This window comes from Pelodiscus sinensis, chromosome 7, assembly GCF_052426305.1.
Source record: "Pelodiscus sinensis isolate ZL-2025 chromosome 7, ASM5242630v1, whole genome shotgun sequence".
In the NCBI taxonomy this organism is placed as follows: domain Eukaryota; kingdom Metazoa; phylum Chordata; order Testudines; family Trionychidae; genus Pelodiscus; species Pelodiscus sinensis.
The window spans coordinates 67,390,196-67,415,334 of NC_143058.1; the positions used below are offsets into that span (position 1 = coordinate 67,390,196).

At 62.2% G+C, this 25,139-nt stretch overlaps 1 protein-coding gene across 5 annotated transcripts in view; it reads right to left on the reverse strand.

Moving 5' to 3' along the window:
- The window catches only part of ITGB2 (integrin subunit beta 2), a 42,982-nt gene that overhangs the window by 3,482 nt on the left and 14,361 nt on the right, over positions 1-25,139 (reverse strand). For 4 of the 5 annotated variants that reach the window (XM_075934154.2, XM_075934157.2, XM_075934155.2 and 1 more), the window contains exons 2-15: positions 14,891-14,951; positions 12,889-12,977; positions 11,503-11,686; positions 9,145-9,315; positions 7,963-8,204; positions 6,127-6,282; positions 5,394-5,489; positions 4,702-4,791; positions 3,563-3,703; positions 2,648-2,832; positions 2,205-2,449; positions 1,455-1,674; positions 772-974; positions 15-181 (exon numbers count right to left, since the gene is read on the reverse strand). In XM_075934154.2, coding sequence (XP_075790269.2) covers positions 15-181; positions 772-974; positions 1,455-1,674; positions 2,205-2,449; positions 2,648-2,832; positions 3,563-3,703; positions 4,702-4,791; positions 5,394-5,489; positions 6,127-6,282; positions 7,963-8,204; positions 9,145-9,315; positions 11,503-11,686; positions 12,889-12,977; positions 14,891-14,951 — 2,250 coding nt within the window. The remainder of the gene's footprint in view (positions 1-14; positions 182-771; positions 975-1,454; positions 1,675-2,204; positions 2,450-2,647; positions 2,833-3,562; positions 3,704-4,701; positions 4,792-5,393; positions 5,490-6,126; positions 6,283-7,962; positions 8,205-9,144; positions 9,316-11,502; positions 11,687-12,888; positions 12,978-14,890; positions 14,952-25,139) is intronic. The other variant, XM_089779987.1, reaches the window with a different exon arrangement.

A 25,139-nucleotide genomic window follows, 5' to 3' on the forward strand; every position in this document is an offset into this window, starting at 1 on the left:
CAGAGCCAGCTTACGTCATTCCACTTGGCCTTGGACTTCTCCTTCTCAAAGCGGCGGTATTCCCTGCGGTCGAGCGCCTCCATCACCAGCCGCCACATCACCAGCAGCAGCAGCCCGATCAGGGCCACGCCAGCGATGGTGCCACCCACGATGGCGACAATGTTGGGGGGCTGCGGACACTCTGTGGAGCAGAGAGAGCCCAGGGTTTGCCTCCTGCGGTGCAGAGTTCGGCCCTGCCCAGCCGGGGCCACAGCCAGCAGCATGGGAGCGGCGCTGGCACCACGGGCCTTGGGAAACCTGCTCTGCGCAGCAAGCAATGCACTGCAGGGCCCAGCGTAGCGCCCTGGCCCTGGCCCGCAGCTGCTGGCTGCCCCCCACTGGCACTCTGGGGAGCTGCCCACGGGCTGGGCACTGTGGCGGGAGTTGGGCGAGGAGCAGGACGCAGCAGGAAGTGCAGAACGGAGGAAAGGAGGGCTCAGAGCCTGGCAGGAGGAAATGGAAGAGCCAGGGCCCTAAAATCCTGCGTATTCACAGGCCCCTTGCACCAGCGTGTGCCACGCTCATCTGGCTGGGGTACCCGTGTTCTCCCCTCCCCCCAGGGCGCTGCGCTGGGCAGAGGATCCCCGCGGGGCCTGTTCTCTTCATGTACCTGCATGAAGCCCAGTCCCCAGTTCTCTCTGACCCCACCTGCTGTGACCTTGGGGTCTGCGGGCTGGCTCCGGGGGGAGCCCCCCTCCCCTTCCAGGCAGGTGTGGGGCAAGACGCCAGTACCTCTCTTCTCATCCACTTTAATGGTGTATTTCCCCTCTCCGTCCTCCTGGTTCATGATGTAGGAAATCCAGCAGTTCTCCGAGTCTTTCTCCCGGCACTGCCGGCCACTCCCCAGGGCGCTGTTCACCTGGATGTTGGGGCAGGCAGCGGAGCAGTTCTTCTGAAAGGGGCCGCTCCCAAAGGCCCTGCACTCGGCACAGGAGCTGGAAGGCACACCAGGAGGCACATGTCAGGTAACAGGCTGGCTGGCAGCCCAGGTGGGGGGTATGGTGTGAGGTTGGGAAGGAGCATCCCCCCTGCGCCGACTGGCCGTGACCGGGGGCTGGGGCTGTTCTTCCTCTGCCACATGGGGTGTGGGACACGTGCGAGGGTTATGCGGGTGTAAGGTGCTTACCCGGCAGCTGCCTCGCTAACCCGCACAGCCCAGAGGAGCTGCAAGGACCCGGTGCACCCTGGGCCTGGAGCCCCACAGAGACCAGTCTCCCGAAGGCTGCTGCTGGCTCCATGGACCGCAGAAGCCTCACAGGGGCAGAGTTGCGGGGGGCACCACCCTGGGGAGCCAGGTCCTTGTATCTCCACCCCAAACTGGTGGGACCGAGGTCCGCCTTTGGCGAGAGAGAACAGGGACCCGCTGTGCCCCCAGGCTGCCCGCCCTGCTGTGGCCGGGGACTGTGGTCACTTACATGTACTGGGCGCAGGGGGACGGGCAGCCCGGGCACTCCTGGCAAAACGGGGGCTGGTAGCCCGGCAAGCACTGGCAGATGTTGCACCGGCATGTCCCACGGCCGCTGCACTCGACGTTCCGGGTGTTCATGCAGCCGTCGCTGGATTTCTTGCACTGGCAGGCGCTGCCGTCGAAGCCGCTATTGCACTTGCACTCCCCACAGTCGCAGTGCCCACGATCTGGGGAGACATTTCCAGCCAATGCAGCTGCGTGGGGACACGTCCCAGAGGCAGACCCGCCGGGCCCCCAGGCGCCAGGAACCATCCCCTGCAAGTTACAGATTCTTCCACTAGCCTCTGCCTGGCCGAACCGGCAGCCTCCCTTCTGCTCTGATGGGCTCAGACTCTCCCAGGGCCCTTTAGCCCTGCAGGGGGCACAAGGGCTCGGGGCTTCTGCCCCACAAGCTGCGCTGGGCCTCGGGGTTCCAGCCATGGGGGATGGGCTGGTGCTTGGGGCTTCTGCCCTGTGGGGGTGCCCTAGGACTGAGGCTGCCCTGCTCCGTATCTTCTCAGAGATCCACTCTGGACGGCTCTGGCTGAACGTGTCCTGCACCTGGGGCCTTTCCTCCCTGGAATCAGGCTTCCTCTCCAAGCTCTGAAGTGCTCAGCAAGGCCCAGCCCACAGGCCCTAGAGCGCCATGGAGTCCAGGCGGGGACGGGAGCCAGGGCCATCGGGCAGGGTCGAGTCAGCCCACTGGGCTGTCACTCACCTGTGCCGCCGCACAACTGGCCGTTGTGGAGCTCGCAGTTCACGTTGTCGCACTCGCAGTAGGTCCCGTAGATCTGCTTGTGGGGCGTGTCGCTGGTGTGGCAGCTGCATTGCCCACACACACAGTCCCCCAGGCCGGAACAGATCACCGAGGCATTGTCCTTCCGGCAGCTCCCTTCCAGCTCCTTGTTGCTTTTCCCTTTCGTCTCACACTCGCAGTTCTTCCCAGTGTAGCCAGTTTTGCAGCTGGGGGAGGGGAGAGGGAGGGTGGGCATGTGGAAGGTGGGGTGACTGAAGGTGCCTCCCCCTGCGTGGAGCCCAGGTGCACAGACCAGCCTGGCATCACCGCGAACACCTGTCCAGCCATCAGCTGGCCTTGAGCCTGGAGAGCTGCCGGCTCCCTGGGTGCCAGAGGCTGTGGGGGGTGTCGCTGGGATCGTTTACCTGCAGGTGCCACAAAAGACGTCGCCTTTCCCGTTGCAGGCAGCGGGGTTGGGGCGCTCGTCACACGCACATTTGCACTGGCTGGTCAGCTGCACCGTGAGCGTGTCTGTGAAGCCCAGGGGCCGGATGACGAAGGACTGGTCTTGGATGCACTCCTTGGCTGTAACTTTCACTTGGAAAGTGATCTGGGAGGAGGCAAAGCAACGGGGCTAGGGGCTGTGTCTGAGAAAGCATCGCGGCGAACGTTCTTGGGCAGCCAGCCCTGAGCTACATTCGCCTCTGGCCGGAAGCGCCCCCCCCCAGGATGCAGGCAGCGTCTGAAATGGAGCCCATGAGGCACCTCATGCCTAACTGACCCCAAGTGAAACCTTTGGGTTTGATCAACAAACGGAAATGTTTGGTGCAGCCCCCCCAAGCAGAGGACTTCCTTGCAGTGTCCCCTGCGGAGACTAAAGAACACGCCTTTGTCAAATCAGCACTGCCAATGGGAGAAACGCGGAGTTTGCGGAAACAACATTTCCCATCAGTTTGGCTGGAGAATTCCCAACCAGCTCTGACCAGTGGCATTCGGAAGGCACCTCGTCTTCGCCTGCCACTCGGGGCCAGTCCTGTCAGGGGTTCAGGATTTGCAGGGGGTGTTTCTGTTTTGCCAACATTGGCTGCAGGCAAGTGAAACAGTCCCCGTTTTCTGCCTCTCCCTCCCGATGTGGTAGGTAGTCTCACCCTTGGCGTCACCTGAGCCGGGAAATGGGGGTGGCAAATTGGGTTCCCTGATTTCAAGGCTACTCAGGGACTCAGTACACGGGCTCCTGTGTTCCCTTTGGATTTAGAATGTTAGCACAGCGCCCGCCCCCCACTCCCCATCTTTCTGCAGGAGCCCAAGCTACAGAAAGGACTCCAGCAGGGTTCTCCTACTTTGTTGTTGATCTTGACATCACTGCATTCCCCTCTTGCGCCATCCAGGGTGGGCTTTTTGCCAAGGCAGAAAGAATCGTACGTGATTTTCAAAACATCTGGCAAAGTGCCGTGGTCCAGGATGATTCTGGAGGACAAGCTCTGTGAGGAAAACAAGACAGATGATGCAGGAAGATGTCAGCAAGACAGAGGGACCAGACCAGGCAGCTCTGTCAGAAGCAGCGCCTCCGTCAGAGACCCTTGAGGATGGCTCTCCTGCCTACTGCTCTTCCTTGGAGTGTGGCTGTAATCTTTTCAGTCCAAAGTCTGGCTGAGGGGGAGGCCAGGAAGTGAGATCTTAGCTCTGGTAAATGCTGTAGAAATGGGCTGGTTGGGGGATCTGAAAGGAAACCACCCGTGAACTGGCTGCATCAGCTGGTGGGCTGAGAATAACAATTGCTTCCAAGCTCACGGAGTTGCCTAGAGTCGAGGGGCTGGATTGTGGTGTTTATCTTTGGATTGTTACTGGACCACTTCTGACGCATGCGCCTTACTCCTTATAGTCACTCAGTCTAGTTCTTTCTAGGCAGTGAACTTGCTTCAGTGTTTTATCTCAGCCAGCGGGTTTGACTGAAGTGCTGGGGGAAATCTCAGCTTAGGTCAAGGAGGCTGGCATGTTCAGTGCCCGTTGGTGGAACGGTGAGCGAAAGTATCTGCGTGTGAGTCCAGTGGTACTGAATGGCTCAAGAGGGGAGGAGGTGCAGGCAGGCAGGGTATGCGGGGGCTCTCTCTTGCTGGAGGAGTGGCTGCTGCATTCATAGTCTCAGCTGCTGGTTGAGGGGAGCCGAGCTCGGAGAGGCAGAGGCAAAGCAGGCCCCAGCCAACCTGGGCCGGCGTGTTCCGCAGACACAGCAGCTGCCTGTCGCTGCTGTTGGCGCAGTCGGTCTTTTCCAGGGGGATGGAGGAGGCCTGCCCGAGCAGTCCCAGGTTACAGGCGCAGAAGTAAGTGCCACCGCGGGATGGGGGCCGTGGGCCAGAGGGCTGTATGTACAGGCTTCGTCAGCATGACGGGGTAGGTGTTCACTCCCCTGGCTAAGCCCCCAGCCCGGATGAGGCAAGGCCCACAGAGCGCTTGGGGCGAGGCAGGATGTGGTGCTTACATTGTAGGCTTCCCTGATGAGTTGGACGACGTTGCTGGAATCCTCGTTCAGCACCCCCACTGCTGATTTGGGGATCATGTCGCTGAGCTTCTACCAATGGAAACAGAGGAAAATCAGCCCTAGCCCTGAGGGACTATGGGCCAAAGGTGATGTGCAGAGCCACAAGCATTCTGCCTCAGTTTCCCTCCTGCTTGTCCACTAAGCCAGCCACCCCCCGTCTAGGCCGAGCTGGCTTAGCCCTGTGGCTAGGTCACACCGGCACTTCATCCCATCCAGAGACCCAGCGCTGCTCACTGCTCTCCTGGCTCCTCCCCGCCCAGCCTCTGCAGATACTGGCATGGCCCTGGCATCCACCCCAGCCTGCACCGATCACTGTCCCATGCCTGCCTGCCCACCCTCCTCCAGGCAAGCTCGGAGAGGCAGCAGTCTCTGGCCCCTGCTCCGCCTGCCAACTCTTCCACTGCTGAGCTGGGCCCCTGGTTCAGGCGAGGCAGGGCTGGGCTGACGGGCCCCAAGCAGCCCCTGTCCTGTTCCCGATTGGCATGGGGTAGGTACAGCCCTTGGGAACGCAGCCGGAAGCACGAGCTGAGCTAATGGGCCTGAGGAGAGACTGGGGCACCGGGCCCAGCCTTGTCTCTCAGCAGCGCTAGGCAGCTGGGCGCTGTCTCTGGGCCCGCGTGCGTCCCACTTACTCGGTATGTCTCAACCATTCTGCTAGTGACAGCAAAGATGGGCTGGATGTTGTTTTCCGCAAGCTTCTGTACCAGCTGGCCGACGGACGGGTAGTCCTGTGGGAGAGAGGGACCGCGACACTTCTTTGCAGAGCCACGCTCAGTACCAGCCTAGCCATGGAGTGGGAGAGCCTGGGACCTCTCGCAGCCAGCAGCCAGCTGGCTCTTCCTTGCTCCAGGAGCTCCTAGCCACAGACTTTAAACACCCCCCCACCGACGTCCCCAGACATGAATGAGAGAAACGGGCGCGGCCCCCAGAACTGGGGTTTCAGATTCTCCGGTTCGCTCGCCTGCCAGAGTGGCTGTGTTAAGCATGACGGGGTGGCTGCTTGGGGAAAGGCCTGCGCGTGTCCAGGACACGCCCCCCGTTCACAGCATCCTTCCAGCAGCATAAACCCATCTTGGAACCCAGCCCTACCCCCGCACTCCTGGTGCTCCAGGGAGCTTGTTTCCCAGGGGCCCTGGCCACAGGTAAGTGCCTGCCAGCCGCACTGCTGATTTCATTGCCAATGTGACATGCAGTTCACGGGGGGAGGGGCAGGAGCCCTGTGTCCGGCTGCTGAAGAGCCCCTGACGCTGGGACGTACCGGGGGAGCGGCCAGGCATGGGGAGAAGTTGTTCAGCGAGACCGCCAGGCGGCTGCTCACCGGGGAAGATGGCGAGTGAGAGCCAACGTGCTGCTGTGGGCACTTACAAAGTCATTGCTCTTTTTGTACATGTTCTCCTCCAGGTGGCATTCCCCGTCGCTGGGGGTCAGGATGGCTCCGAGTTTACCGTCCCCAGCAAAATGGAACCCGTCATCAGTGGCATAGACCAGCAGGCGAGTGACGTTGCGCCAGCCGATCCTGTCCTGGAAGCAGAAAGGAGGGGACTTGACTAACTTGGTTAGGCCTGCAGCCACTGCCTAAGTGAGGGAGCCAAGGGTCAGAGAGAACCGAGGACCGCCCAGAAATGGGAGTGTCACACCCCGTGTACAGGCCACGACACGATGGGACACGGCACGCAGCCTCCCCGGACAGAGACCACGACACGACGGGACACTGCTCGCAGCCTCCCCGGACAGAGACCATGATGTGACGGGACACGGCACGCAGCCTCCCCGGACAGAGACCACGATGTGACGGGACACGGCATGCAGCCTCCCCGGACAGAGACCACGATGTGACGGGACACGGCATGCCACCTCCCCAGACAGAGACCACAATGTGATGGGACACTGCACGCAGCCTCCCCGGACAGAGACCACGACGCGACGGGACACGGCACGCAGCCTCCCCGGACAGAGACCACGACGCGACGGGACACGGCACGCAGCCTCCCCGGACAGAGACCACGACGCGACGGGACACGGCACGCAGCCTCCCCGGACAGAGACCACGACGCGACGGGACACGGCACGCAGCCTCCCCGGACAGAGACCACGACGCGACGGGACACGGCACGCAGCCTCCCCGGACAGAGACCACAACGTGACGGGACACAGCACGCAGCCTCCCCGGACAGAGACCACAACGTGATGGGACACGGCACGCAGCCTCCCCGGACAGAGACCACAACGTGACGGGACACGGCACGCAGCCTCCCCGGACAGAGACCACAACGTGATGGGACACTGCACGCAGCTTCCCTGGACAGAGACCACAACGTGATGGGACACGGCACGCAGCCTCCCCGGACAGAGCAGGGGAGTAAGAGCAGTGGAAGGAAATATGCATCTGGGCAGCCCCCACACAGCCGGGCGATGGGCAGGCACCGCCGTGGACACGCATGAGCCCGCACGCCCCAGCACACTGCGACCAGTGCAGGGAAAGGGACCCGGACTGGCCTAACAGAAACAAGGGAGATGGACCCACAGGGGCGACAGAGAGATTCCCAGGCCAGGGCAGGCCCTGCATTCCTAGAGGGGAGGGCAGCCCTGGGCCTGCACAAGCCGGCCCTCTTCCCCAGCCACCTGCCCAAGAGCCACAGCGAGGGCAGGACCCGTGGCCAGGCAGCCCAGGTGCAGGGGCATGCATCTCCCAGGAGAGGTGTTCCCAGGACCTGGAGGCACCCAGCTGGGGGGGAGCCTGGGGCAGGCACACGGGGCCCCACACTGCTCGGGGGCTCCTCTCGTCTGGGCCCAGCTGTGGCTGCAGCATAGGGCACCACGCAGGCTCTGAAGGGCGGAGAGCTTGGCAGGGTTATGGCAGATGGTCCCTTGGCACAGATGCCGAGGCCAGCGGGACCGTGGGGATCACCAGGCTGGCCCCTCCGTAACCCAGGCCAGCCCCACAACAAGCCCAAGAGCAGACCCTATGGACAGGCAGCCTGGAGCTGGAAACTGGGAGGGACTCCGCCCCCGTAGGCCCAGGCTGCGCGTGGCCCGGGGCCACGAGACCTCTGTGACCAAACGTCTGTCCTGCCACTCAAGGCTCCCTGGTCTCCTCTGCACTGAGAGAGCTGGCTGGAGCTCCTGGAGCCTGTCCTGGAGGCCCATGCTAACCCGCCAGCCCTTCGCGTGGCCCCCCAGCCTTCCGAGCTCACGACTTACCCCGCAAACTGCCACCTGCATCATGGCGTCCAGCCCCCCTTCGGGGGCATCGAGGTTCCCGGAGATGGCCTGTTTATTGACCTCCTTCTCGAACAACTTGGCGTCGTTGGTGAGGGACAGGACGTGCCGGAAGGCGAAGGGCGGCTGGCAGGAGGCGGCCTTGTTTGGGCAGGGGTTCTTCAGCTTCTCGGGGTGCGTGTTCACAAAGGGCAGCACCGTCTTGTCCACAAAGGAGCCAAAGCCTGCGGGGGCGGGGACGCAGCCTTAGAGACGCCAGTTGGCCCCTGGAGAATGGACCTACGCCAGTGTCCTGCCCCCACCACGCTGGGACACGAGGGCGGATCAGCGCCTGAGCCAGTGGGGCTCATGGCCGGGGCCCTGACCAGAGCAATGGGTGCCCATGTCCGCTCCGTGCTCCTGGGGAGCAGGGACGCCCCCTGCATCCAGACCCTGCGCCCTGGCCCCATTTCCCTGGCAGGAGCCCTGAGAGGGGTGGGGAGGGACCCGCATTTCCTCTGGCTCAAACCCGCTCACGGCCCAGACGTAGCCGCTGCCTCCCCACTTCCTCTGTGGTTCCTGACCCCCACCCCTTTCCTCCCCTCGGCCTGCCATGGGCCCCTCTGCCCTCCTCTCTCTCTCTGATGGACCCTGCCCCCCCAGCCCTGCAGCCATTAAGCCAGGTCCCCAGTCAGCCTGTTTCCTTTGCAGCCAGAAACTCCAGGCTGGCTGGCAGGGAGAGCCGAGGGGTCTGCGAGCTTTGTCCTGTGGCCCTGGCGGCAGGGAGAGCAGAACCAAACCCGGGTAGGGGCAGCGCCAGGATGGAGCCCATTTGGAGCCAACACTCCTCTTGTCGGCAGCTCTGGGCCTTGCCTCTCAGCGGGCGAGTGCAGAGCTCTCCATGGAGCAACTGGGCAGATCCAAGGGTCAGCCCAGTGCGCATTGTCCCTGTGCGGTTACTGGATACCTCGTCCCCCAGCCTGGACGCCTCTCCTGCCTGGCCATCACAGGCTTGGCTCGCGCTCACGCTCACTGCCGGGCAGGGCCCTGTCCAGCCTGTTTTGGGGTCCTCTCCTCTGCTGCTGCTGCTGCTGCTGCTGCAATGGGAGGTAGCGAGTGTGCCTGCGAAGCGGCCGAGAGCCTGCGTGCCTGGAGCCTGTTCCCCGTGAGCTGAGACCCACTCACCGATCTGGCCGGAGCTGGTGATGCTGTTCAGAACCGAGAGCAGGTCCCCCCCCAGCTTCTTCACTTTCTCCAGGTCATCGTGCATGGAGTAGGAGAGGTCCATCAGATAGTAGAGGTCGATCGGGTAGCCCTCGGCACGGCGAAAGGTCACATTGAACACAGCTGGCTGACCTGCCAGGGGAAAGGCAGGGCATGCACACGGCACGGCGGGCAGAGCGCCGGTGCCCACCGCTCAGGAAGGACGTCGTGGAGGGTTCAGAGAAGGGCCATGAGAACCGCTAAAGGAAGAGGAACCTGTCTGAGAGCCACAGACTCAAAGAGAAAACCAAGGTCAGGGAGTGACTTGATCAGCATCTACTCAGGGAACCTTCTCCAGCCCTGAGCAACACGGCCTGACGCCGACTGCAGCAGCAAAGAGAACGCCCCACGCCCTCTGTTCTATTACGTTGGCCGCCCTGGGTTCCCTGCCTGGGAGCTCAGCCTTGCAAGATAAGTGCAAGTTCACACACGAGCCCAACAGCCTACACACTGACCAGCAAAGGGGCAGCCAGACTGACTGCAGGAATCCAGGCAAAAGGGCTCAAGGACTGAGTTAGGATCCAGCGGGGTGGGACCTAAAATCAGCGCTCCCGAATCAGTGTGCCAGAAATTAGGTCTTGCTGGTCACTCCCTTTGGGGTCCCTTAAACACCAAACTCAGATGGGAGGGCATTACAACCCCAACAGTGGATCACTGGAGGGCAGGAGAACAGGCGCTCTGAGCTTCACCACCGTGGCAGCCACCACCAACACCATCTCCTGGCATCCCGGTGAGGCTGCCACTGCCCCCGTCCTGCTGACCAATAATCTCAGCGTTTCCTTGTACTCCGGGTCCGTCCCATCTGTCGGCCCTTCGCTAATATTCACGAGTGTTGTGTGCACATCCCTGCCCAGAGCACAGCGTGGCCCTGCTCCATGGCTGGGGCTGTACTCATGAGTTAATTGATTAGTATTAGTATTATTGTTTTTATTATTAAGACATTTAGAACTGATCCAAACTTAAATTATACATTCCATGGGAAAAAAACTCCCATTCCAAACAGGAATTTCAAAATCTCCTGCACAAAAATTGTGTTTAAAAAAGGGGGAGGTGGGTCAAAAATGTTCATCTTGACTTGAAATGTATTTCAGATTCGTTCGCATTCTACTATAGTATCTTATCCGGAGGATTTAAAATGACTGTCCACATTTCAAGAGTTGTTGGCATGGTCATTGGAGCGGCATAAGAATGTACCTTTCTAAATGGAAACTCAGTTTGAGATGAGAAACTGAACTCTTCTGTTGTGTGGTGAAACTTCCATTGCTGGCAGCATGTTCCCAGCTTTATGACACTGAAAAGCTGCTCCCAGCCCAGCAGTCCAAACGCTTCAGTCCAGCATTTGCAAGCCTGAGCCATTCCGCCTCAGGGGCCATTTTTGTAGGTTTTATTTGAACTGAACAATTTTTAAAATTGACATGAATTTAGATAACCTGGATCTCCCTCCCAGCCCCTACCCCTACCCACCGGGCCTGATCCCCCCCATCTCACACCCAAACTCCTGCCCAGACCCTGCACTCCACCACAGCGCTTGTGCTGAGCCCTCTCCCACACTCCAGCTCCCTTACTCACAGCGCGGAGCCCCCTCCTGTACCCCAAATGCCTCATTCCCAGCCCCACTCCCAGTGGGAGTCTGTACCCCCTCCCACAATGCACCCACCCTCCTGCCTCAACTGGCAGCCCCCTCCCACACCACCGATCTCCTCATTTGTGGGGGCCTAGGGGTCCCCACAAAACCCAGGAGCTCTGGCCCTGGGGTGGGCTCTGAGCCGCACCTTTGCTAAGCTTGTCCACGGGTCATCTGCTTGTTCGGGAGACACAAACATTCCCCCTCCCTTCGCGCTTGCCTTCTGCCCCCCACACGTGGCAAGAGCCGGGGGCAGGCATCGGTCCTGAGGGGTAGCTGCCTCAAGTCTGCACGTAAGTCACTGGCCAAGGACCTGCACTTTTCTGCACGCACCTGGCGGTGGAGCCTGCACCCAGAGGGGGGAAATCCGGGCTAGGCCTGGCCTGGTGTGAGGCGCTTGCTGCATCCCCCTCAGCTCCAGTTTCTACCCTGGCCCCCACGGGCTCGTCTCAGCTGGCTCAGAGCTGTTTCTCAAGCGCCTGCTGCCCCAGCACCCACTGAGATGTAAGCGCGCGGCAGGAAGAGGGACCCGGGCACGTTCTGTGCCAGACTGGGCCCAGGCTGGGGCTGCCTGTGCTTTCCCCCACGCGGCATCGCTGCCGCCCTGTGGCCAGGCAGGGCTTCTCACTGCCAGCCCGGTTCCCAGCAGAGCCTACCTGGCCGGAGCTTCAGCTGCACTGCCTGAGGCCTGAGCTGGGTCTTGCCGTCCAGACTGTCTTTCTGGGAGGCGATGGAATTGCTCTCTGGGAACACGATGTCTTGGGTGACACATCCTCTCTGCTGCAGCTGCTCTCTGGTGTCACAGCGAATGGAGTCTGGCTCGCCCGCCTTGGTGAAATTCTGGCCAGTACAGAACCAGAGGGGCATGGGTGGGACACCCCTCAGCTGGGCACCCTCCTCCCCTGCCATTGGGCCCTCGCTCAGCCATGGGCAGGGGCGGGACACCCCTCAGCTGGGCACTCTCCTCTCCTCCCATTGGGCCCTCGCTCAGCCACGGGCAGGGGCGGGACACCCCTTGGCTGGGCACCCTCCTCCCCTCCCATTGGGCCCTCACTCAGCCACGGGCAGGGGCGGGACACCCCTCGGCTGGGCACCCTCCTCCCCTCCCATTGGGCCCTCGCTCAGCCACGGGCAGGGGTGGGACACCCCTCAGCTGGGCACCCTCCTCCCCTCCCATTGGGCCCTCGCTCAGCCACGGGCAGGGGTGGGACACCCCTCGGCTGGGCACCCTCCTCCCCTCCCATTGGGCCCTCGCTCAGCCACGGGCAGGGGCGGGACACCCCTCAGCTGGGCACCCTCCTCCCCTTCCATTGGGCCCTCGCTCAGCCACGGGCAGGGGTGGGACACCCCTCAGCTGCGCACCCTCCCAGGAGAGACACCTCCTCACATTCTGCATTCACCCTTCATCTCCCCATTGCTGGGCCACCCGGGACTGGCCACTGCCAGCGAACTGGGCTCTGGCCTAGACAGATTTGTGGTCTCCCCAGCAGTTTCCTGCAGAAGCCCAGCCCTGGCACGGGGGAGGGAGCTAGCCTAAACCAGGCCAGAGCCCTGCTGAACTCCAGCCTGGACGCAGGTGGCAGCGGGTCGGCCGAGCCTAGGCAGCCCTGCGGCAGCACTGGGAGCAAACCTGTCCCGCCCAGACGAGGCCAGAGCGGCTGCTCATGCTGCAGAGGGCAGACGCTGCCCCGTGGGTGAGCAGAGCCAGCCACAGGATTGGCTGGTGCTGCAGGGGAAGAGGGGGAGGCCTCCGCCGGAGCCCCCCGGGCCAGGCAACATGCCCAGAGGGTTGGGACGCTGCAGACGCCCACTCGCCCATCCTGGGACTGGGGCTCTCCCCAAGGGAGCACTGGGCAGTCTGTGGCTGTGCAGAGAATGATGGGGCAGCAGAGCCATGGCCGAGGCAAGGGGACCAGCTGGGGACAGCAGATCTCCCTGGGGACCCCTGGACCCAGGCTCCTTGGCCGGGCGCGGGGCTGGGGTGACTGGGCACCCACACCGAATCGGAGAGCGGGGGGCCAGGGCTGGAAACGCAGACCTACCAGTTTCTTGCACCACGCGCAGCCGGGGCCAGACTGGATGCAGTCCTGACAGGTGCTCACTTTGATCTTGGGGCACTCCAGGGCTTGGGCTGCAAGAGAGAGGGGTGAGGCAGAGACGTGATGGAGCTCGGTGGACCCACGAAGGAAAAGCCCCACCTGCAGGGATGATACCCCCTCCCTGGTGCTGCCAGCCCTGGTGGCTCCCTGGAGAGACAGTGGACCCCGGGCAGGCGCACCGAGGCACAGTGGCTGCCCTGAGGCAGGTGCCCGCCGTGCGGCAGAGCCCAGCGAGGGGTCCCCCAGCAGCGCCCAGTGCGGAGGCGCCTCCGTGGGAGTTGGCAGGAGCCTGTCCGAGGAGAACACTCTCTCAAGTAGGAGCTTTCTACATTACACCGGCTCTTGGCTTTTGAAAACAAGGTCACCTCCCTATGGTCTCTCAGGCGTTCCTCCTCGCGGGGGGCGGGTCCACCCACTTTCCACCCCAGGTCCCATCTCAGCATCCCCGCCCAGCGGGAGGGCAGCAAGCCAGCGCGGAGTGAGCGTGCTGGGTGGGACTGGCCGGGGTCAGGACGTGGGAGCAGAGCAGCTGGCTTGTTTCTGGTTAATAGAGGAACCGCCCCTCCCGGGCCAGTCTCCACCAGAGTGAAGGGCAGGAAATGTCAATGGGGCAGTTGAGCAATAACTCCCACAGGAGAAGGGTTTCTCAAGCCCCAGCTGCCACAGGCAGGAGGGTGCATCGCCCTGCCCAAGGCTGGGGCTTTCCGCCGGCCTGTCACTGCTCCCCAGTCCATTCTAAATCATGCCTCCAGGCTGGTTTGTCACCTCCCAGCTACCGGTGCCCTGGGCACAACCCCACTTCCTCTGCCTGGGCACTTTGCCACCTGAATGGTCCCGGGATCTTGTATCATGAAACAGGGCGAATGCAAGTTCCTGAGCCCCCTGTTGCATCCCAGCCTGGGCCTTCTCTGCTACGCTCATGTCCCTTCCTCGCCACCTCCTCTGCCACGGCGACTGTCTTCACCAGCGCGTCTTCCTACGACTCGCATCTCGACACCCGCCTCCAGCTCGCCCATTCCCAGGCCTGAGCGCCCAGCGCCTGCGGAGGCCCCTTCGCTGGTCTGTGCAATGGCACGACACTGAATGCTGCCTTCCACCCCGTTCCTGGCCACGCACCCTGGGCGGGGCCCGGGCCCATGCATGGCCCAGCTGGCAGGTCATTGCGAAGAGGAGCCAGCTCGGCTGCAGTGCCAGTCACACACTGGTGCAACACGCTCCCAAGGAGACGCTGGGTAATAACCACGAGAGTCAGAGGGGAGCCGTTAGTCGGACTTTGCATAAACAACGAGGAGTCCCGTGGCACCTTCTCTAGATGAACAGACTTCCTGGAGCAGCAGCTTTTGTGGCCAAAGACCCACTTCGCCAGATGCACCAGGTGCTGCAGGACTTCTCGCTGTTGGGGCAATTCCATGTTTCGAAGGAGTTTTCATTGGTGCTGTATCCTGCCCCCTTTGCTCCCCGGCTCAGGGGTGAGCAGCGGGAGGGGGAGCCCCCTAGCCAGAGGGAACGGGACCCACGGGGCAGCGGAGGAGCAGTTACTGGGCTCTCCTGGTGGTGTGCAGGGTGACCCACGCTCTTCGCAGGAGCCGCCGGGCACTTCCCTGCTATTAGCGCCCTGGGGCTTGAGCCCTTCTGTACAGGGAGCACTGGGGGAGTTGCCTTGCCCCTCGCTGGCAGGACCACGGTGGATTGGGAGCGCCCAGCACAGGGCAGGCTGCAAGCCGCTGAGCCTAGCGCCACAGGGACCAAACGCTGCCCCTGGGGGCTTCTCTTTCCTGCGCCTTTGTTTTGCTCGGTGCCTAGCGTGCTCCGGGGTCCTGCGCCTGCTGGACTAGCAGCAGCGGAGACAGACACTTGGGTCTGGCCCACGAAAGCTCATCACCTAACACCATCTTGTTAGTCTTTAAAGTGCTACATCGTCCTGTTTTTTGTTTCACTTGCTCACCTGTCGTCGCCAGCAGCAGCCCAGCCACAGCCAGCAGGAGGCAGTAGGGACCAGTCATCGCCTGCAAGACAGAGCGTCAGGGTTACATTTCAGGGCTCAGCGACCAGGAGGCACCCTGTGGCTGAGCGAGCCCCCCGCCCTTGCTCCCACTGACTTGCAGGAAGCAGACAAGCCAAACTCAGGGGGAGAGCTCTGGGAACAGGTCTGTCATCTCACTGAGACCCAGTGTGGGCTGGGTCCCTGCCAGCCCCTCCCAGCCCCACGGCTGAGCAGCATCTGTAGGACATTCACACACGTCACCAAGGGCCAGTGCGGGGCAGACGCCCCAGGGGAGTCAGGAGCACAAGTGCCCCTCCCACCGTCAGCGAGCCCTGTGCTCTGATCTCCATCGGTATCTCTGGCCGCCCTGGCCCCTGAGCACGGCTGGAGCAGGGGCAGGGCAGAGAGGGGCAGAGGCACAAAGAGGGAGGGGAAGGGATGGCCAGAGGCAGAGATGGGCTGGCCGGTCTCCTGCGTGCTGTGCATGGGAGCCAGTCCTGACCAGCCACACACAGGGACGCGACGCACCCGGCCGGACGGCGCTGGGCACCTGCAGCCACCTGGGGACAGAACGGCTCAGCACCCGGAGACAAGGCCAAGCGCCTGCCGCAGGAGGGGAACGTCACAGGCAGAGCCTGGGCCACGGTCGGCAGCCATCGGGGTGCCATCTGGGCACTGCTGGGAGCAGCAGGGTTCACATCCCCGTGTGGTGCTCACACCTGGCACCTGCAGGGAGGGGCCACATGCCGAGGGGGAAGATTCAAGCTAGCGACTGTGCCCCTGCACCTCCCGCCTCGCCTAGCGAGTGCCCCCCACAGTGCACCTCCATCCCCCGCCTCGCCTAGTGAGCGCCCCCCACAGCGCGCCTGCACCCCCACCTAGCAACTGCCCACCCCCCCACAGCGCGCCTCCAGCCCCACCTCGCCTAGCGCATGCCCACCCCCCCCACAGCGCGCCTGCACCTCCCGCCTCGCCTAGCGAGCGCCCCCCACAGCACACCTCCATCCCCGCCTCGCCTAGTGAGCGCCCCCCACAGCGCACCTCCATCCCCGCCTCGCCTAGTGAGCGCCCCCCACAGCGCGCCTGCACCCCCACCTAGCAACCGCCCACCCCCCCACAGCGCGCCTCCACCCCCCGCCTCGCCTAGCGCGCGCCCACCCCCCCCACAGCGCACCTGCACCTCTTGCCTCACCTAGCGACCACCCCCCACAGCGCACCTGCACCCCCGCCTCGCCTAGCGACCACCCACCCCCTCACAGCGCACCCGCATCCCCCGCCTCGCCTAGTGACCACCCACCCCCTGGAGCGCACCTGCACCCCCGCCTCGCCTAGCGACCACCCACCCCCTCACAGCGCACCCGCATCCCCCGCCTCGCCTAGCGACCACCCAATCCCCAGAGTGTGCCTGCACCCCCCACCTCGCCTAGCGAGCACCCGCTCTGGAGCGTGCCTGCAAATGCTGCTTGACTAGCTGCCCCACGCAGCAGGGCCCGTTGGCTGCTGCCTCCCCTGGGCACAGGCAGAGAGCCGCCCGGGCGGGACCATGGCTGGGGGAGCCGTGCAGGAGCTGTGAAAGCAAAGCCCACGTCCCCCTGCCCCTGCTGTGCAGCCATGGAGCCGTCAGCGAAGCCGCATGTGCCCGGCCCTGCTGCTGGGGAGCCTGTTTGTCTTTGTGGTTGTGGAGCAGGAGTCACGTGGGGAAAGTTCCTCTGCACGCTGAGTCCCCCGCCGCACCCAAAGCCTGTAACTTCCTGCCCTGAGGTCAGGCTGCGCCCCAGCCTCTGGGCCTCTAGCCACAAACCTGAGAGCAGAGTTTCTAGACTCACTGGTGGGGCGGCAGGGGAGCAGCCATTCCCTGGGCTACAGGCACGTTTCTCTCCCGAACCAGCCTTGGCTCAGCTAGCCAGCCGTGTTCCCGTGGGCCCGCTGGGGCCCGAGCCCACTCCCGCTGCTCCCAGCAGAATGGTGCCTGGGCCAAGGAGAACGGCTCCCATGGCTGCGGATGCTGATGCAGAAACCTGGGGACTGGGGGAACTCCCCTTCCCCTTCCCACATGGCGCCTTCCTCCTGGCTACCGTCTTCCCCCGACACTACCGGGACCTAGCAGGGCACAAGCCAGAGCAGTGAGCAGCGGTGTCCCCCAGCCCTGCCCCCTGCCTCCCCACCCATCGCCTCTCATGGACCACCTCTGACCCCACTCCTTCCCCCTCACCTCGGGCTACAATGATGGCTCACACCAGACCAGCCGTGGCTGGGAAAGGCACCGGGCCAGGAAATGGCTGAGCTCCCTCATGGCTAAGCAGGACTGTGCTCCTAGTCTAGAGGGGTTGGGAACGAGTGGGATTTACAAGATTAGCTGGGCTCTGGCGGGCTCCACCGTGAGCTAACAGACGGCTACGCATGGCTGTCTTCGCCTACGCTATGGGCACTGTCTTCGCCTACACTACGGGCCTACACTACGGACACTGTCTTCGCCTACACTACGGACACTGTCTTCGCCTACGCTACGGGCCTACACTACAGACACTGTCTTCGCCTACACTACGGGCCTACACTATGGACATTGTCTTCGCCTACGCTACAGACACTGTCTTCACCTACGCTACGGGCCTACACTACGGACACTGTCTTCGCCTACACTACAGACACTGTCTTCGCCTACACTACGGGCCTACACTATGGACACTGTCTTCGCCTACGCTACAGACACTGTCTTCGCCTACACTACGGGCCTACACTACGGACACTGTCTTCGCCTACGCTACGGGCCTACACTATGGACACTGTCTTCGCCTACGCTACAGACACTGTCTTTGCCTACACTACGGGCCTACACTATGGACACTGTCTTCGCCTACGCTACAGACACTGTCTTCACCTACGCTACGGGCCTACACTACGGACACTGTCTTCGCCTACACTACAGACACTGTCTTCGCCTACGCTACGGGCCTACACTACGGACACTGTCTTCGCCTACACTACAGACACTGTCTTCGCCTACACTACAGGCCTACACTACGGACACTGTCTTCGCCTACGCTACGGGCCTACACTATGGACACTGTCTTCGCCTACGCTACAGACACTGTCTTTGCCTACACTACGGGCCTACACTATGGACACTGTCTTCGCCTACGCTACAGACACTGTCTTCACCTACGCTACGGGCCTACACTACGGACACTGTCTTCGCCTACACTACAGACACTGTCTTCGCCTACGCTACGGGCCTACACTACGGACACTGTCTTCGCCTACGCTACGGGCCTACACTACGGACACTGTCTTCGCTTACGCTACGGGCCTACACTACGGACACTGTCTTCGCCTACACTACGGGCCTACACTACGGACACTGTCTTCGCCTACGTTACGGGCCTACACTACGGACACTGTCTTCGCCTACACTACGGGCACCACCAGGGGGAACATTTTGCTGGTTCCAGCACTAGGAATGTAATTGACTAATCGACTAGTTGACTATCGGATAAGCAAAGGCAAAAGCGTATCAGATAGTCAACACACTAAGCAACTAGTCACTTCCCGCCACTTGCTGCCTCTATCAGGGTATTTTTTCCAGAAAATCTTCAATTACGTCCATGCTGCAATCACGTTCTTCTGAAAGCAAATTGAAAGAACAGAGGGGTTTTTCCGACATCGGTAAACCTCATTCTACGAGGAAGGAACCTTTTTCTGAAAGAGTTCTTTCACCAAAAGGCGTGCGGACGGGGAAGAGGGCGTTCTTTCACAAAAAGAGGAAAGAGGAAAAAACACAGGTGCCCTGGTGGCCATAGCAATCACAGCTTACATGCAAGAGAATGTCCATTCAGTCTGGACGCTCTCTGTCAAAAAAGCAGATGCTTTTTCAATGCGCTTTGGCAGTGTGGATACTCTCTTTTGGAAGAAGTTTCTTTGGAAGATCTCTTCCAGAAACGCTTCTTCAGAAAGAAACCTGACGTCTAGACGTAGCCTCAGAAAGAGGCAGCAAGGGGGAGAAGTGGAGGAGGTTCTGGGGGGAGCCAGCTTAAAAGCCAGTTCCCCCCAGCTCCAGCTCCATGGGATGGGGCAGTGGCACAGCGGCAGTGTTCCGCCTTTGAACTGCACAAGAGCCCCAGTGGGGGCTCTCGTACATTTTTTTAAAAATTGAACTGCTGCATGAAACCTGGGGCCAGCATGCTAATCCTGGGCTCCCCGTGGGCGCTTCCCTTTAAAATGTAGCACCAGCTGGGCGGCTCTTGCTACATTTCAAAGTGGAAGCGGCCTTATCGACAAATCAAAAATTCCATCCACTAGTGGATTAATTGATTGATCTAATTTTAACTTCCCTGTACAGCAGAGCAGTTAGCACCTTTTCCAAACCACTGCAGCTCACAGTCCTAGGGCTACACGCAGCACGGAGTCTGCACTAGCGGACATTTAAAAATGGCGGCGCCCGGCTTTATGCAAATGAAGCCCGGGAAATTCAAATCCCGGGCTTCATTTGCAACTCCGGTTGCCTACATTACCACCCTAGTTCGAACTAGGGTGGTAGTGTAGACATACCCCTAGGCATGGCTAGTGCTGCCAGGGAACAAGGCAAGGGGAATTCGGCAAAGAAAAGGGAACAGGGGAAATAAAGGAACAGGAATGTTGCCCTTTCTGAGAAGTGTTATTCATAGCTCCAGAAAGAGGTTGGAAATCCCCTTCAACGCCTGCTCAGTGAACGATCGCCCTTCGGCTGACAAGTGCAATGCCTTTCTCAAGGCCATGTCTAACATTAGCCGTTCTCAGACAGGAAAGGAAGGAGCAAATACATGAACTCTCATGCCGAGCAGCACACCTGCTTGCTACAAGGAGCCCCGGCCACGCCGCTGTGACGTTCTGAAAACTCTTCAGTGGACAGAAGGTGTCAGAAGAAGTGTGATAGAAACGCAGATAAACACTTATGCAACCCTCTCCTCTCCCCCGCTCTCTGCACTAGGACTTGCTCATCAACGTTTGTTGTTCCAAGGTACTTACACCCACCCTCTGCACCTCCCCCCCCGGGGAACGACAAGGTTTTGCTGCAGCGAGTGCATGTGTGAATGCTGCTTGGCTGGCAGGCGCACACTCCTACTGACACAGTGAACCCCACTTGTTGGGGGGGGCGGATTTTGGTGGCAAAAGTGCCATGCCAACAGAAAGCCTTCCCACCCCTGACGTTTAGCAGCAGGGCTGTGTGAAGGCAGCTTAAAAGCTGGATGTAAAGCCTTCACGGAGTGGGAGATGCAGCACCTCCCATGGTAACTGCGACGGGCGTCGGCCCTGCACTGGCCCTGGGAGATGGCTGAGAGAGTGGAGGCTGCAGCTGAGGCGGTTAGGAACATGAGAGTGGCCTGAGGGGTCAGACCAGTGGTCCATTCAGCCCAGTGTCCTGTCTGCCCACAGCGGCCAGTGATCCCTCCCCTGTCACCCACCTCCAGAGAAACAGAGGCCAGGGACCGCCCCCCCCCCCACTCCCGCCCGCTAATAGCCACTGATCCAGCTGATTAGGGCCCAGCTGGGGCTGTATAAAGAAGGGCTCTTGGCAGGAAGGAGAACAGACGCCCTTGCTGTAGAGCAGGAGGGACCTGGTGCCAAGGAACCGGGAGGCTTCTTGACACAGAGCAGGCTGGGAAGAGGCAGGCAGGCCTGGGTGCACTAAGGCTGCAGGGGAGCAGCGAGGGCTGGGGGAGGCAGCAGGCCCCCGCCCCCTTGCCAATGGGGAGTGGCCATTTCAGGCTGCAGGTTGCCCTGAGCTAAGGGGCGAGCTGAGAACTGGCAGGGTAGGGACTGGGGTTCCCTGGGAGGGGAGGACCCCAGAGTGCCAGGGCTCTGACCTAAGACGCTCCAAGGAGGAAAGGGCCCGTGGCCAGGAGGGGACCGGGAGCCGAACCAGCAGGGGCCCTGCGCCAGGGCTGGGCGCTGGCCAGCAGAGGCACTCAGAGGCAGGAGCGCTGATTCCACATGTGACCAGCGGGCGGCGCCGTGGGGTGAGTGCCTGCCCCACGTTCATCTCCCCAAAGAACAGTCTCCAGTGCCCGTGACAAGACCTGTTTCCCGTGAGCCCCTGGGGTGGACCAGGCTGCTGCCCCATAACCTGTCGCAGGGCGGCTTGGCTCCGGCCTGTGCCAAGGTCCCCCGCTCGCCCGCTTTGCCCTTGGTAAATCTCGGCACGGCCCCGGCTTTCTGCAGCCCCCTGCCACGTGCACAGTCGCCAGCGTTGTCTGTTCTCCACACCCGTGGGCCAGAGAGCTGCAGGTGCGGGGTCCTGCTGAGCGGCAGAGGTGAGCTGTGGCAGGGCAGGTAACACGTAGCTCCCTCAGAGCAGAGAGCAGTTCAGTGGCACAGAACTGCGCCAACACGCCGGCCAGCTGCTGGCCCAATACAAAGGAGAATCATTCGCCAGCCAGGTCTCCTCTTCGGCATTAAGAACTATTCCACCAGCCTGGCCCAGGAGTGGCACGATACCGTTTCCACTCCATATTTGGGGGGGGGGGAGATGCTGTCCAGCCAAGGTGTTCAGCTGTGCGACAGCGCTGCAAGCCTCTGTGGTGTGGCAGGGTCAGGCCAGGGAGCTGCTGCAGAGAGGGGAAAAAGCAGCCCCAAAGGGTAAAAACCTGCAAGCAGAAGCAGAGAACTGCAGGCCAATGAGATGCAGCTGGGAGGGAGCTGGCTCAGGTTGAGTGGGGCTGGCTGACTGAGGGCCTGGAAAAGCCTCAGCAGCTGGAAGCTGGAGGTGTGAGAGGACGCAAGGGAGGTGCCGGAGGGACGCAGAGGAAGTTTGAGAGAACAGTCTGGAGCAGCGTTAGGTGGAGAGAGTCTGAGGGGTTTGGCCGCGCTCTCTACCCCAGAGACCTGTGCAAACCCCAGCATCTGGGCTTAGATGCAAGAGGCCTGCCCAGTGGTGGCCTGGGTAGGAGGGGCCCTTGCCACAGTGGGAATTTGGGAATACGTGGTCAATGCTAAGAAGGGAGCTAGCTGACTAGTGGTGGCACCAGGGTGGGCGGGCTGGTGTCCCTGGCCTCTGTCAGAAGCTGGGTGTGGGTGACGGGAGGGGTCACACGATGACTGCCTGGTCTGTCCCCTCCCTCTGGGCCCTGGCAGTGGCTGCTGTTGGCAGACAGGCCGCTGGGCTGCGTGCGCCTTGGCTCTGACCCGCCTGGCCGCTGGGCTGCGTGCGCCTCGGCTCTGACCCGCCTGGCCGCTGGGCTGCGTGCGCCTCGGCTCTGACCCGCCTGGCCGCTGGGCTGCGTGCGCCTCGGCTCTGACCCGCCTGGCCGCTGGGCTGCGTGCGCCTCGGCTCTGACCCGCCTGGCCGCTGGGCTGCGTGCGCCTCGGCTCTGACCCGCCTGGCCGCTGGGCTGCGTGCGCCTCGGCTCTGACCCGCCTGGCCGCTGGGCTGCGTGCGCCTCGGCTCTGACCCGCCTGGCCGCTGGGCTGCGTGCGCCTCGGCTCTGACCCGCCTGGCCGCTGGGCTGCGTGCGCCTCGGCTCTGACCCGCCTGGCCGCTGGGCTGCGTGCGCCTCGGCTCTGACCCGCCTGGCCGCTGGGCTGCGTGCGCCTCGGCTCTGACCCGCCTGGCCGCTGGGCTGCGTGCGCCTCGGCTCTGACCCGCCTGGCCGCTGGGCTGCGTGCGCCTCGGCTCTGACCCGCCTGGCCGCTGGGCTGCGTGCGCCTCGGCTCTGACCCGCCTGGCCGCTGGGCTGCGTGCGCCTCGGCTCTGACCCGCCTGGCCGCTGGGCTGCGTGCGCCTCGGCTCTGACCCGCCTGGCCGCTGGGCTGCGTGCGCCTCGGCTCTGACCCGCCTGGCCGCTGGGCTGCGTGCGCCTTGGCTCTGACCCGCCTGGCCGCTGGGCTGCGTGCGCCTTGGCTCTGACCCGCCTGGCCGCTGGGCTCTCGTTCCGGCTGACGCTAGGAAGTGGTGTAGCCTGAGCACACAGTGCTGGCCGGCGCGCTCTCCTGTCCACGGCGTGACCCCCGTTCGTGGGGGCGGAAGGGTTGTGGGGGCGGAGAGCAGCTCTACAGCCCGAGCGGTACGGACACCGCTGTGTGGACAGGGCCTGTTGCTGAAAGCCTGGGGAAACTCCGGGGGCCTGGTGGGCTGGGAGCTTGGGCAGGCCATGGGAGCGCAGGGTGGGGTTTAACCGCTGGGGGAACTCGCGCCGCAGGACAGAGACTTGGTTGGCAGAGAAGGCCTCTGCAGGGGTGGATCTGGACGCGGCCCGGGACTGCCGCCACCCCACAGCAATGCTCTGAGAGATGCCAGAGCGCAGGCGGGGCTGTGCCAGGCAGCGCTTGACGGGTTGGGCTACAGCCCTTTGGCTCTTGTGCTCGCTGTGGTTTGGGGACCCTCCAGGTCTGTCTGTTTCCACGCTCGTGTGTCCCTGGAGAAACCCAGCGTGCGCAGGAGCTCGGCGCGCTGAGAGAGGGTGCGCTGAGCTACTGGGAGACGGGGGCGGGGGCCGCACTTGCCCTGGGGGGAGGGCAGCTGGCCTTGGGTGACAGCCAGAGAGCCTGTGCCAGAAGGCCCATGGGAACCGGGAGGAGGTACCCGGCCTCTCTGCCAAGTGTGCGCAGGAAACGTTGCTCCCTGTCACGGCGGCTGGGCAGCTAGTGCAGCCCCAGGATGCAGCATCAGCTGTCAATCAGCGCGCCCCTGCGGGACCCTCCCCCTCCCAAGCCCTGGGAGCCTGGCCTTTGGTGAGCGGGATCCAGCAGGTAAAAGGGACCAATCAGATGTGCATGCAAGGGAGGGACCAGTTGGGAAGGAGACCAATGGGGGCGCTTTCTGAGCTGCGATGTCTGCTGTGCCAGAGGTACGGACACCTGGTTCCACCTGGCCTGTCCCTGCTCTCCTTGCCAGGAACCAGTTACCAGCCAGCAGCAGCAGAGACCCAATGCACACAGCACATGCGGGGCGGGGCGGGGCGGGGTTGGACATAGCCCCCCAAATGGGGGGAGGCGGCATTGGCTTTGGAAAGAGCAGCCACCGTGTTCTCAGTGCCACGAGCGCACTCCGCTCCCCGGGGCCCGTAATGCCGAGTCTCTGCTGCGTGGGGGAAAACCTACCGGGTCGGGGGGAGGGTAAGAAGCAAAGTGATGTCAAGGGAAACCCAGGTCTAGGGTAACCCTGCCCACAGGCCACTTGCTGATGACCTGCCTGCTCGCGCGGGAGTGCTCGTCTGCAGCACGTCCAAAAGCTAAAAACCAGGACAGACCTCGGGGAGCGCAGCTGGTTCAATTTTCCGTGTCGGTGGCTACAGAGACGTGACGCAGTCTCAGGTGTGAAGACAGATGGCCTCCCTGGTGGGAATGGAGGGGACGGTGGCCAGGACATGCACAATAAATACTTGAGCAGCCTTGAGCCAGTGAGTGGGCGCAGCAGAGGAGAGCCTGGCTGTTTACCACATGGCCAGGATTGCAAAACTCCCAGCTCAGGGGTTTGACGGAAGTGGGGGAAGTTGCAGAAGGCAAGATTCATTGTTCATGTCGGTTACACCCTGCCTGATTTCACAATGAGGAGACGTCTCCCACAGCCACCAGTGTGGGCAGCATCACTGCAGAGTCTGCACTAGGGAGGCCACTGTGTCCCTTACCATGGCATAACACGCAGTTGGCTGCTGAGGGCCTTGACCCTCCCTATGGGTTAAAGACAGAAGAGCGCCTGTGTGCTTGGAGCACCGTGTACCCAGCCCCTACCCGCCATGTGACGTGCCTCCTCCTCTCTGAACTCGGCCCTGTGGCTATGAACCTCCCAAGAAAACGGGGGAATCAAATACGTGTCTGAAAAAAGACGCCTCCTCCCTGGCAAGCATCATTTCTAAAGGCCTTTTAGCAGTGGCCGGTGGTTGCCAGGGCTACAGCAGGGCCTGTATGAGATGAAAGGGGAGCAGCATCAACAGCCTTCCCCAGGTGGCCTTCAGTTTCCCACGCCTCGGCCAGCCAGCCAGGGTAAGGGGAGGCTCCGTGAGCCCGCTCCTCGACTCCGGCAGCTCGAGTCACGAGAACCCACCTCACTGTGCTCTCCTGGAGCGGGGGCTACGTAGGGGGCCACATCCTGTGGGCCAAGGGCACCATTTCACATTTTTCGAGGGGAGAGGGGCTTTAGCCTTTACTCCTCCTTCTTGGGCAACTGACAACTAATTTTTTTTGTAGCTAACTTAGAACTATCTGACAGGAGCACGGGATGTAATTCCTGTATCAAGAA